At 40.5% G+C, this 12,626-nt stretch overlaps 2 protein-coding genes across 3 annotated transcripts in view; both read left to right on the top strand.

The window, feature by feature from the left end:
• Window positions 1-3,655, top strand: part of ilf3b (interleukin enhancer binding factor 3b) — a 44,538-nt gene extending 40,883 nt beyond the window's left edge. For both annotated transcript variants that reach the window (XM_039823890.1, XM_039823889.1), the window contains exon 18: window positions 2,355-3,655. In XM_039823890.1, the coding sequence (XP_039679824.1) occupies window positions 2,355-2,500 (146 nt within the window). In that variant the 3' untranslated portion in view covers window positions 2,501-3,655. The remainder of the gene's footprint in view (window positions 1-2,354) is intronic.
• A 2,995-nt stretch (window positions 3,656-6,650) lies between these two features.
• farsa (phenylalanyl-tRNA synthetase subunit alpha) overlaps window positions 6,651-12,626 on the top strand; it is a 28,993-nt gene continuing 23,017 nt past the window's right edge. The window contains exons 1-3 of the mRNA XM_039824602.1: window positions 6,651-6,831; window positions 7,052-7,189; window positions 9,840-9,938. Coding sequence (XP_039680536.1) covers window positions 6,685-6,831; window positions 7,052-7,189; window positions 9,840-9,938 — 384 coding nt within the window. The 5' untranslated portion in view covers window positions 6,651-6,684. The remainder of the gene's footprint in view (window positions 6,832-7,051; window positions 7,190-9,839; window positions 9,939-12,626) is intronic.

Below are 12,626 nucleotides of genomic sequence, written 5' to 3'. Positions count from 1 at the left end.
CTCGAGCTGCGCGTGTCCCGCAGGCAGTGTGCACGCTCGAACCGGTTACCATGGGAGCCCAAATATAAACGGACACACCACGCAGCCAGTGTTAAGGAGCCCTTACTCGCTGACCTGTGTTGTGTTGGGCCTTTTCACACCTGAAAGTTTGAACCAAAGTTGATGTTTTTGTTAGTTTTGGCAGTTATCCAATCGCACTAAAGAACTACACATGAGAGGACTGTCACTACTATTACTATAATATTACTACGGTCCAGGGGAGGGTTCAAACCTTTAAAGTGGTGATAGGATGCAAAACCGATTTATCCCTGTCATAGTGTAGTAACGACAGTTTGGAGGGAAGCTAGGACATACATAGAAGCTCAAAATCCCATTGACTCCTCTTTCCTCTGCAGATCTCACAATTTGAAACTGTTTTCAGCCCAACCAATGTTACATACCCCATTAGGAGACCTTAAGGAACACTGTGGAACACCCTATATACCGTATTTTCTGGACTATAAGTCGCATTTCATTAGAATTTTTTAATTCTTTTTCATCGGTCAACTACACAACAGCACCCAGAACAACCGGCTGAATACGGCAGGTGTCCGGTATGTTACCGTAACACATTAACGGTTATTGAACTAGACAATAGCACCCAGAACAACCAGCTACCAGGGCGTGGAGCATGGATGGATTAAAAGGCGTGGAGACGTAGCTGCACCGTTGACCAGCCCCTCCCGACTCCTTCCTCCAGCTCTGGCCATCTCGCTCTCAGCCCGCCATTAGCCGATTAGCTTTCTCTGATTTCTTAATTGCAGTAAGAGTCACCTTTTCTCCAGTCTCCCTCACAAGTTTCTCTCATTTCAAACTTTCTTTCTGCTGCTCGATTACAGTTTTCGGCTACATATTTTACTACCTGCAGTTTATCTCTTTTTTCCTTTCTCAGTTGTCTTTAGCAGCAGCGTTCTAGTCGTCACAAGCCTAGAGCGCCCTCTCGCGGCTGTAGACGGTGATGTTTTCAGTATGAATTAACATTTAAAAACATGTTCAATTATATATATTTTCATATATAAGTCGCACCTGACTATAAGTCGCAGGACCAGCCAAAGTAGGAGTGCGACTTATAGTCCGGAAAATACGGTAATCCTTCTATCACCCCTTTAACTTTGGTTCAGATCAAACCGAAAGGACCAAAGGAGGGAGGTGTAAAAGCCCCTTTTTTTTTTTTAACTTGTATATTCAAGTAAGGACAACAGACGCTCGTTGACTTATTATTCTATTAATAAAAGGGTAACATTTTACCTGAAGGTACCTACATAAGAGCGTCATGACCCATGAACTCTAACCCTAAAGGCTGTTTAATGCTCCTGCGTCAGCTCCACTTCGCTGCTACGGCGTCCTGACCCTTTGGGAGTTCTGTGTCGGGGTCGGACGAGTTTCTTTGCATCGCCAGAACGCTAGGGGGTGATAAGTAGGGTTGGGAATAGTTTTTTGTTTTTTCGATTCCGGTGCTAAATCGATACTTGGTGCCTAAACGGTGCCTGAACCGGTACTTTTCAATAAAGTAAAAAAAAAAAAGAAGAAACAACAGTAACAGACTTGTTTATTGCTAAGGCCATGGTCAAAATTAAAGATTTAATAATAATGTAATAACTATAACAATAACTTATTTCACCAGTATATTGCTGTTGAACCCCAGATGGGAAAAGGGTATTTTACAATTACTCTGAATGCACCACGAGGCTACCTGTTTTAAGTGAATGCACCGTCTGTGCTGTTTAATTCCGACGACGGCAGCTGCAAGTGAACGCACCATCTGTGTTTAATTCCGACAACGGCAGCTGCAAATGAACGCACCGTCTGTGTTTAATTCCGACAACGGCAGCTGCAAGTGAACGCACCGTCTGTGTTGTTTAATTCCGACCATATAAACATAGTACTACTAGTACTACTAGTACTACTAGTACTACTAGTGTATATCTATGAATTGCGACAGCGACTGTTACATCCTGTTGAAGTCCTCCACAGTGAAATCCAGTCACACTTTACACTGTTTAACGTTAGCGGTCAGCATTTTAACCGTGATTAATCCAGCTGCTAGCTAAAGGTAGGCTAACGTTACCTGCTGTCAGGTGTAGTGTAAAGTCAAGCACCGAAACTTTCGATCTTATTCGGTCTCGTTACTACTGTTTACTTTGCCACCGGTTCCCTATTGGCACAGAGTTTCGGTACCCAACCCTAGTGATAACGATATTGAGTCGGTATATCGTGCACCCCTAGATGGAACTTTATTAATCCAGAGGGAAATGGTTGTCGTAATACTTCTTTACAGAACAGTTTGACTAACCATCCCGCTCTTCTCCCGGTAGGTTTCAACAGCCAGTCCAACTACAACTCCCAGGGAGGTGGCACCGGAGGAGGGAACCAGGGCTTTGGCACCAACCAATCTCAGTACCACAACCCAGTGGGCTACGGCAGGGGGGGGGACAGCAGCATGAACTACCAGTACAGATAAACTCTAATCGCTCCCCTCTGGGAACCATCGGCGCCCTGCTGCGTCCGTGTCTCCAGCCTTCTCCAAAGAAAGCGATTGAAGGCTCACCGGTACTGATGGCCAAATGGAGCTTCTGGAAGCATTTTCTTTATTATTCTGAGCCCGCTAGATGTTAAACAAAAAAGGGCTGCACGCTGATCTCAGGACACGCCAATTCGTATGCCAATATTGGCGCGTTATTGTTTTTTTTTTAGCGTGTTTATCAGCGCCGTTTTGGCCTCCGTTGACTTACATTACCTTGCGATTGTGTGTGAATTGACCCCATGTAGAGAGTAGTACGACAGGCCAAAAATCCACTATGTATGCGTCTTGATAACACGCCAAAATGGCATACGACTTGGCGTGTCGTACGTACGCCACTTATTGAGATCAGTCTGCTGTGTACGGTGTGGACGTACACGCAGATGGCTCAAAATGCGCACAGATAACACGCCACTTGGCTTTAGAAAGTGGCGTGTGTGTTGACGCAAAGTCATGATGTCATGTTGAGGGTTGAAAGAACACTGAGCTGCCATTTCCTGGAGTGTTTTTCTTCAAACGGAGAGCGCCATCTAGTGGGCTCAGACAGTAACTCAAATGCTCCACGAAGCTCCATGTTGGCCATCGCTACCTTACCTGTGCTCTCTTGCCTTGTTCAGCGTTTGCTTCCTATGTGCTTTTGGGTTATTGAGCGGCACATGTGGGCACGAAAATGAGTCCGGACTTTGTAAGAGTCAGAGCTGAGTCGCGGCTGAATTTAGCGGTTCTGTTTTCAGTGGTCTGGTCAGTGCTTAGTCTCGTGTTTTTAGTTTTCTTATTTTTATTTTTTTATCTACGCTACCAGTCCTCATCGCTCAATACGAAGGCGGATTCTACGAATTACTCGCTCACGAGCTCTGACTTGGTTTCCTTTCTTATCAAGAGTTGCACAGTGACAGCCAATTTTTCTTTTCTCATGTTGAAACTATTAAAACAAACCAAGGTTGTTGTAATTTTTTTGTAATAAATCAATCAATAGATCCCCCCCCCAAAAAAAAATGCTTGTTCTTTTCTGCATCGCTTGTAATTTCAGCTTCTTTTGTAATGTACCTGATGTGATGTGATGTAGTTATTTTAATAAATGTTTTTTGGAAATTACTGGATAACGAACTTTACATTCTGATGTTAAATCCACACTTCTGCTCGATGTAGCCTTTTCATTGGGTGAGATTTGTTCCTGTTAATGTGTAACAAAGTGTGTTTGTATTAATAAATGATTTTTATTTTGAATATAGTGTAGTGGAAGTTTCCTTTGCAGCAGGGGAAGAGTTTTCAAAGTTCAGTAACGTGACAGTTGAAACTAAACCAAGTTTAGGTTTCTGTATTTTATTTAAAATATATATTTGCAAATATAGGAGCAACATGATTTCAGAAAAGACACAACAGCCCAGTGTGGAGTCAGTCCCTCAAATGAGTGAACAGGAACACCAGGCTTATATGCATCTTCAGAGTGACAGCACACACACACCTGGCTTATTAAGACGCTACAGTTCTTACAGGCAATCTGATACACATGAAGACAATCAGGAAATACACACAAGACATCTCAGAGCCACCTCACCTCCTCCTCCCTGTACGACTTTCACCCCCCCAGTTACATCTCAGCTGGCATGGGACAACTAGAGCTAGTTTTAGGGTGACCTTGTAGCCCCTATCTGTTCAGACAGACAGTGCTCACATCATGTTCCAGACTGGACGTCTCACAAAGTTTAGAATCAAAATCTACACAATGAGAAACTTTCAGCATTTGTGAGAGAATTAAAGTAGAAATAAAACCTAAAAAATATATAAGGAATTATGCTTAAATATAATTTTCCCATTACAATAGGTCTTTATCGGAGTTTTGACTTTAAAGTACCAAGTATTAGTTCAACTGATACGATTTATAGAAAGTAGAAAAATCTATTTCAAGTTGACTACAGTATTTATGATACCCCATAAATACTGTAGTCAACTCCACAAAATAAATATATATATATATATAATAAACTTAGCACAAAAAGTAAGGAAAATGAAGCTCAGTGCAAATTCTTTCAGGATAACTTCTAGTTTACGCAATCACCACTATCTCTCCCTGAAACTATTTAACTGTTAAGGTGTTTACTTTTCAGTAAACCAATCAGAATTAGCCACGAAATCCATGATCTAACCACAGCATAGATAGATATATAGATACTTTATTCATACCTGTGTGGAAATTCGAGTGTCCAGCAACTCACACACAAACATTCCCCTACACCACACAGTTCCCCATAATTAATAAATAAATATAATGCAAATGCATACACAAGACAGTTAAAAACAATAAGAGCAGTCGCTCACTATAACTGCTCCTCTGTCCAGCCAGGACGTTGGTTGTCATTACCCATTATGGCGTAGCCTACAGCTTGTTACATGCACACCCCCTCTACTACATTTCTCAGTGGGTCCAGTCTGCTGCCCAGCACTGAGCTGCTGGCCTTTTGGACCAGCTTGTCGAGTCGTCTGCTGTTCACCATAGAACAGGACACTCGCCCCCACAGTGTGATAAAACCATGGATGTATTAGAATAAAACATGTGCATCAAATCGCTACAAAAGATCTGAGCCTCCTGAGGAAGAAGAGACGGCTCTGCCCCTTTTTATACAGAGCATCTGTATTAGCGGACCAGTCGAGCTTGCTGTCCAGGAGTACACCCAAGTATTTGTAGGTCTGCACAACCTCAAGGGCCTCCCCCTTTGTGCAGACCGACTGGCAGGTTGGCTTTGACTTCCTAAAATCCATAACGGCCGAAAATTGTCGGACTTGAGTACCTCCAGTCTAACGTGACAAGCTAGCTAGTTGCTGCCGGCATTGCCTACTCGCCGGCCGGCCAATGAAGCTCAGAGACTCCGCTGTCTCCGCTGGAAGTCTCCCCACCCCCCCACCAGCCTCTTCATTTGAATTGACAAGTGTCACTTTAAAATGAAAATCCTTAATGTTAAATAGAAATAGCAATGATGAATATTAAAATGTCAAAAGGCAATTACCAAATGTAAAATTCAAAAGATAAAACTTCAAATTGAAAATTATTAATTTTTTTTTTTCTATTTGAGATTTTAATTTAAGTATTTCTATGTAAGCTTTTTCCATTTCACATTTTGAGTTTGATATTTCATGTTTCGATCATTCAATAAAAGATTTCAAAGATTTCAGTTTAAGCATTTAAATTTGAATTTTTTGAAACTTTATTTATTTTCTTTGAAATTTTCAAATTATCATTTTACATTTCAACTTTGCTTTTTCAGTTCCCTTTTTCTTTTTTCTTTTTTTATTTAATGATGGCATGGTTCTTCCTTGTAGCGTAGTCAAATAATAATATTTTTTATTTCATCTCTGTCAAAGTTTAGTCAGGACGCTGTTTTTGAAACCATTTAAATTTATTGTTTTTTGGGGGGCAATTTGGTTGAAAAAAAACCCCAATATTTCTGATATAAAAAACATTGAAAATGGGTCAAATTTGACCCGAAGAAAACACACGGGTTAACGAGAAAAGGTAAAAAAATAAAACGATAATGAAATTGTTGTCTTGACTACAGTATTTACGATACTAAACTAATTTAAATCATTAAAAAAGAAAAGAAAAAAAAAAAATATATATATATATATACATTGTACAAAGATACAGGTAAACCCGTCCTTATAATAAATCCATGGGTAAAACCACTTTAGCAATTATTTAGGGCCGTTGCTGGGAACGAGACGTCACATCCGGTGTCGCTACTAGAAGCTACTACTTTTTAATTTTAATTTATTGACAAAATGCAATATACAGGTAAAAAAATACAGGTACAGCTGTTCTTATAATATATCCATATGTAAAAGTACAACAACAAGCAACAATAAAAAGATAATCGTCCGTTGGGAACGAGACGTCACATCCGGTCTCGCTACTACTTTTTTTTTTTATTTTAATTTATTGACAAATTGCAGTATATAAAGATACAGGTAAAGCTGTTGTTATAATAAATCCATATGTAAAAGTACAACATTACCACACAGATAATAATAATAATAATAATAATAATAATAATAATAATAATAAGATATTCGTCCGTTGGGAACGCTACATCATATCCGGTCTCTTTCGTGCTTCGCAGGGATCGAGCATGGCGGACGCCGGTGTGGCGGAGACGCTCCTACGGCGGATTGAGAAGGCGGACGGCGGTGTGGACAGCCTCGACGTGGCGAGCAGCCTCGGGCTGGACCACCAGGTCGTCGTCGGGGCCGTGAAGAGTCTGCAGGCCCTCGGAGACGTGAGTTTGACCGGGCTGAGTGGCAGCGGAAGTCCCAATGTCCCCGTCAACACTGTTCATGTAGTGTGACTGATGCAATAACGTCCCATTTTAAAGAGACGAGAACTGTCAGACATGTTTATTAAAGTCAGACAACACAGTCCATTTAGTTAGGTAGTTAGTTAGTTAGGATGCATGCACTCAGATAATCTTACAGTCGTGTTTGTTTCCCGCTGTGCAGTTAATCTCAGCCGAGCAGCGCTCCTCCAAACACTGGGAGCTGTCGGAGGAGGGCACGGAGATAGCCGAGCAGGGCAGCCATGAGGCTCGGGTGTTCGGCTCCATCCCGCTGGACGGTCTGGCTCAGAGTGAGCTCATGGTGAGTGCTACAGCCGGAGGGACACGTCACCTGCAGGGCTGATACCTGGGCTGTAATGTATTGTAGTGGGTATACTGTACTGTATGTATGTATGTATGTATGTATATCTATCTATCTATCTATCTATCTATCTATCTATCTATCTATCTATTGGCCTGGGTGTCCTCCCCCAGGGAAGTTTGGCACGTCAATGACTTCATTTCCTGTATTCAGATACACTTTTATGCATCAATTTAAGGTGGAAATCCCTTTATTTAGCCTATGTGAAGAAGAAAAACACAGATGACAATTCAAAATATAATAGAAAGTATGTTGTTGCGTGTCATTGGGCATTTCTAAGTGGGTATATATTAGGGGTGGGGGAAAAAAAATCCATACAGTATACTATCGCAATATTTTTCGTGGCAATACTGTATCGATACACAGACGCCAAGTATCGATCTTTTATGATATATGTGTTGGTCAGTCTGTCTGCTTGACAATCCCCATTTTGCAGCAATATAATTGAAGTGAGATGAACAGACAGAGAAATTTATCTTTTTAGATAAAACAGATGTTGACAAAATTTTCCTTTGGGGACATCATTTGAAGTTGGGAAGAATTTGAAGTTGGAAAAAAGGTAATATATTGCAGAATATTGCAATATGTTTAAAATCGCAATAATATCGTATCGTGAGGCCTCCGGTGATTCCCACCCCTAGTATATATGGAGATCCTGGAGCTTTCTTAGCTTTCTTAAATATAATAGAAAGTATGTTGTTGCGTGTCATTGGGCATTTCTAAGTGGGTATATATGGAGATCCTGGAGCTTGCTTAGTGGGTATAGTGCGTATACCTGCTGCCTGCAGGGCTGAAACTGATGGGAACGTTCAGCCAGGCTGACCTTGTGTATTTTTACTGTATGTAACTTAAACTAGGAGTTGTTAGCCAGAAGTTAAAAGGTCTTTCAAGTAAACTATGCGTGGAGAAATTAACGGTATACGTGCAGTTTAGTGTCCCAAATTATTTCCGTTGCCCTAACCCCAAACTCCTGTTAAACAGGTGGTTTAGCAGGTTCATAATTAAGGACTTTGTATGGGGAATTTGGGACACTAAACTGCACGAATACCGAAATAAACATCCACAATGAAGGCTAAATCCATTTCAGTCATTTTACTTTGCCCAAATCTAGGGAGGGATAGGGGGCATGCTCCATTTATGGCATCTATGTGCACTTTTTCATGTCATTTGATAACCGAATGCCTGGAAATCTGTAGATCGTTTGGGGAAAACATGATAGTTTCCGAGGAGGAGAATCCTCCTGTAGAGCTGACATCCTGTTTCATATCTCCAACTGTTCTCCTACTGTCTTTATTCTGAAACCAGAACACAACTAATGTTGAGGATTTTCACTCCTGCCACCCAAAAAAAGAGGCAGAATTGTCTGACTATATTAGTGATAGACCGATAGTTTTTTTTCCCGGCATTATTTACACCCACCCCCCACCCCTAAAATCTAATATTTTCCTTTACATAAATTAATTTAAAACATAAATTAAAACCTGGAAAAGTTATGGAATTTGAAAAATGCAAATTCCAGGCCTGGAAAGGTTTTGGAAACATAAAAAAGACCCAGAAAGTTTTGGAAAAGTCATGGAATTGTTTTTTAACAGCATAATATGTCATTAATAAATGTATTTTCACATCACGTCTTAACCTCAACGTTGTATTCGGGGAGCGATATGATGAATCCCACTATGAACCACAGACATTATCATTCATTTTATAGTTAAACCTCTGAGGGGAAACTTTAACACTGAGTTGTATTCTTATTGGAGAATGTCGACTGACATTTTCAGGAACACATAGTCATGGAAATTTACCAAAAAGTCATGGAGAAGTATTGGAAACGAACCCTGTTATGTGTTTGACCCCCTTTACCTTCAGAACTGCCTTTATTCTTGGTGGCATTGATTCAACAAGGTGCTGGAAGCATTCTTTAGAAATGTTGGCCCATATTGAGAGGTCAGCATCTTACAGTTGATGGCTCCATCTAGCCTACTGCTCCCAATAAGTGACAAAATAACACCAACATGTTCCTATTTCCATATTGTGATTTGTAGAGTCACAGGGTGTACTAATAACAAGGTCACATGACACACAGCCATCTTCTAACCGTATACATACTGGGGACTATATTCTCAGAAGGGCGAAGCACTGCTACTCTCTACTCTCACCACAGGGCTTCTCAGGAGCTGTGAGCATATCACTCCGCCCAAGTAGCAGAGAGTAGCAGAGAGTAGCAGTGCTTCGCCTTCTGAGAATATAGTCCTATCTATCTATCTATCTATCTATCTATCTATCTATCTATCTATCTATCTATCTATCTATCTATCTATCTATCTATCTATCTATCTATCTATCTATCTATCTATCTATCTATCTATCTATCTATCTATCTATCTCCTTACATAACTTAAGACATTTGCACTGTAACTTGATTCAGAAAAGGCTCGAATTGTTGCAGAATAAATCAGCAGAATGCAGAAAATGAAATCTTTGCTATGCTCAATCTTTCAGTTTTGCTCAAAAGTGGAGATCTCAAGCTCCCCCCTTATGTTCTACCCAAAGTTACACCCTTGGTTGTACCTCTGTGTTTGTCCCCGAGCAGAAACTGTCCTTTGGGAAGATCGGCTTCAGCAAGGCGATGTCCAACAAGTGGATCAGGCTGGACAAGACGCACGAGGGCGGCCCCAGGATATTCAGGACTGTATGTGGTAACGTTTTATAATAATCAATCAATCAAATCAATCAAAAATGTATTTATATAGCACTTTACAGCAACCAACAGGTATCCAAAGTGCTTAACATCAGAAACCAAGAGTGAAAACCAGTGTTGTAACAACACATATCATACAATAGAAAGAATGAACATAAAAAAACAGTAAAATAAGACTGAAATTTTCACACCACTGCTACGTATTAAAGCGTAACTCTCGCCAAAATGCAACCTAAGTTCTTTTTGTGAATGTACACGAGTCAAACTTGAGTTTAAAAGCATATTTAGGACGGAAGCGCCACTTTTAAGATGTACCGTATTCTCGTTTTTTGGTCAAATGGCCTTTTGAATGGGAGTGGTAGGGGAACTTTTATGCTAGCCTCAAAATAGCTATTTTTAAACCACTAAGAAAGCTCCACACAACATGAGACGACAACAGCTGCGGTGAGTTGTTCAAAACCTCTTTTTAGTAAACTCTGGGTACACAGACAGTGTTGTCAATGCTGTAGTTAAGGTGTAGATCTCCTGGTTATAGTATATATCTTGGTCACTGGTGTAGTTAAGGTGTAGAGCTCCTGGTTATAGTATATATCTTGGTCACTGGTGTAGTTAAGGTGTAGAGCTCCTGGTTATAGTATATATCTTGGTCACTGGTGTAGTTAAGGTGGAGAGCTCCTGGTTATAGTATATCTATTGGTCACTGGTGTAGTTAAGGTGGAGAGCTCCTGGTTATAGTATATATCTTGGTCACTGGTGTAGTTAAGGTGTAGAGCTCCTGGTTATAGTATATATCTTGGTCACTGGTGTAGTTAAGGTGTAGATCTCCTGGTTATAGTATATATCTTGGTCACTGGTGTAGTTAAGGTGTAGAGCTCCTGGTTATAGTATATATCTTGGTCACTGGTGTAGTTAAGGTGGAGAGCTCCTGGTTATAGTATATATCTTGGTCACTGGTGTAGTTAAGGTGGAGAGCTCCTGGTTATAGTATATATATTGGTCACTGGTGTAGTTAAGGTGTAGAGCTCCTGGTTATAGTATATATCTTGGTCACTGGTGTAGTTAAGGTGGAGAGCTCCTGGTTATAGTATATATATTGGTCACTGGTGTAGTTAAGTTGGAGACTCCTGGTTATAGTATATCTATTGGTCACTGGTGTAGTTAAGGTGTAGAGCTCCTGGTTATAGTATATCTATTGGTCACTGGTGTAGTTAAGGTGTAGAGCTCCTGGTTATAGTATATATCTTGGTCACTGGTGTAGTTAAGGTGTAGAGCTCCTGGTTATAGTATATATCTTGGTCACTGGTGTAGTTAAGGTGGAGAGCTCCTGGTTATAGTATATCTATTGGTCACTGGTGTAGTTAAGGTGGAGAGCTCCTGGTTATAGTATATATCTTGGTCACTGGTGTAGTTAAGGTGGAGAGCTCCTGGTTATAGTATATCTATTGGTCACTGGTGTAGTTAAGGTGGAGAGCTCCTGGTTATAGTATATATCTTGGTCACTGGTGTAGTTAAGGTGTAGAGCTCCTGGTTATAGTATATATCTTGGTCACTGGTGTAGTTAAGGTGGAGACCTCCTGGTTATAGTATATATATTGGTCACTGGTGTAGTTAAGGTGTAGAGCTCCTGGTTATAGTATATATCTTGGTCACTGGTGTAGTAAGGTGGAGAGCTCCTGGTTATAGTATATATCTTGGTCACTGGTGTAGTTAAGTTGGAGAGCTCCTGGTTATAGTATATCTATTGGTCACCGGTGTAGTTAAGGTGGAGAGCTCCTGGTTATAGTATATCTATTGGTCACTGGTGTAGTTAAGTAACCTGGTATAGTATATATTGGTACTGGTGTAGAGGTGAGAGCTCCTGGTTATAGTATATCTATTGGTCACTGGTGTAGTTAAGGTGGAGAGCTCCTGGTTATAGTATATATCTTGGTCACTGTGTAGTTAAGGTGAACTCCTGTATAGTATATATTGGTCACTGGTGTAGTTAAGGTGGAGCCCTGGTTATAGTATATTATTGGTAATTGGTTTAGTTAAGGTGTAGAGCTCCTGGTTATAGTATATATCTTGGTCACTGGTGTAGTTAAGGTGGAGAGCTCCTGGTTATAGTATATATCTTGGTCACTGGTGTAGTTAAGGTGTGGAGCTCCTGGTTATAGTATATATCTTGGTCACTGGTGTAGTTAAGTTGGAGAGCTCCCTGGTTATAGTATATATCTTGGTCACTGGTGTAGTTAAGGTATGGAGCTCCCTGGTTATAGTATATATCTTGGTCACTGGTGTAGTTAAGGTATGGAGCTCCTGGTTATAGTATATATCTTGGTCACTGGTGTAGTTAAGGTGTAGAGCTCCTGGTTATAGTATATATCTTGGTCACTGGTGTAGTTAAGGTGGAGAGCTCCTGGTTATAGTATATATCTTGGTCACTGGTGTAGTTAAGGTGTAGAGCTCCTGGTGAAACTTGGAGCAAAGTCTCATGTTGTGTCGAGCCTTCTTAGTGGTTTAAAAATAGCTATTTTGAGGCTAGCATAAAAGAGCCCCTATTACTCCCATTCAAAAGGCCATTTGACCGAAAAACGAAAATACGGTCAATCTTAAAAGTGGCTTTTCCGTCCTAAATATGCTTTTAAACGAAAGTTTGACTCGTGTACATTCACAAAAACACCCTAGGGTTGCATTTTG

Source organism: Perca fluviatilis, chromosome 15, assembly GCF_010015445.1.
Source record: "Perca fluviatilis chromosome 15, GENO_Pfluv_1.0, whole genome shotgun sequence".
Taxonomy (NCBI): Eukaryota; Metazoa; Chordata; class Actinopteri; order Perciformes; family Percidae; genus Perca; species Perca fluviatilis.
The sequence above is the reverse complement of the archived record's forward strand: the minus strand, read 5'-3'. Positions and strand labels throughout refer to the sequence as shown.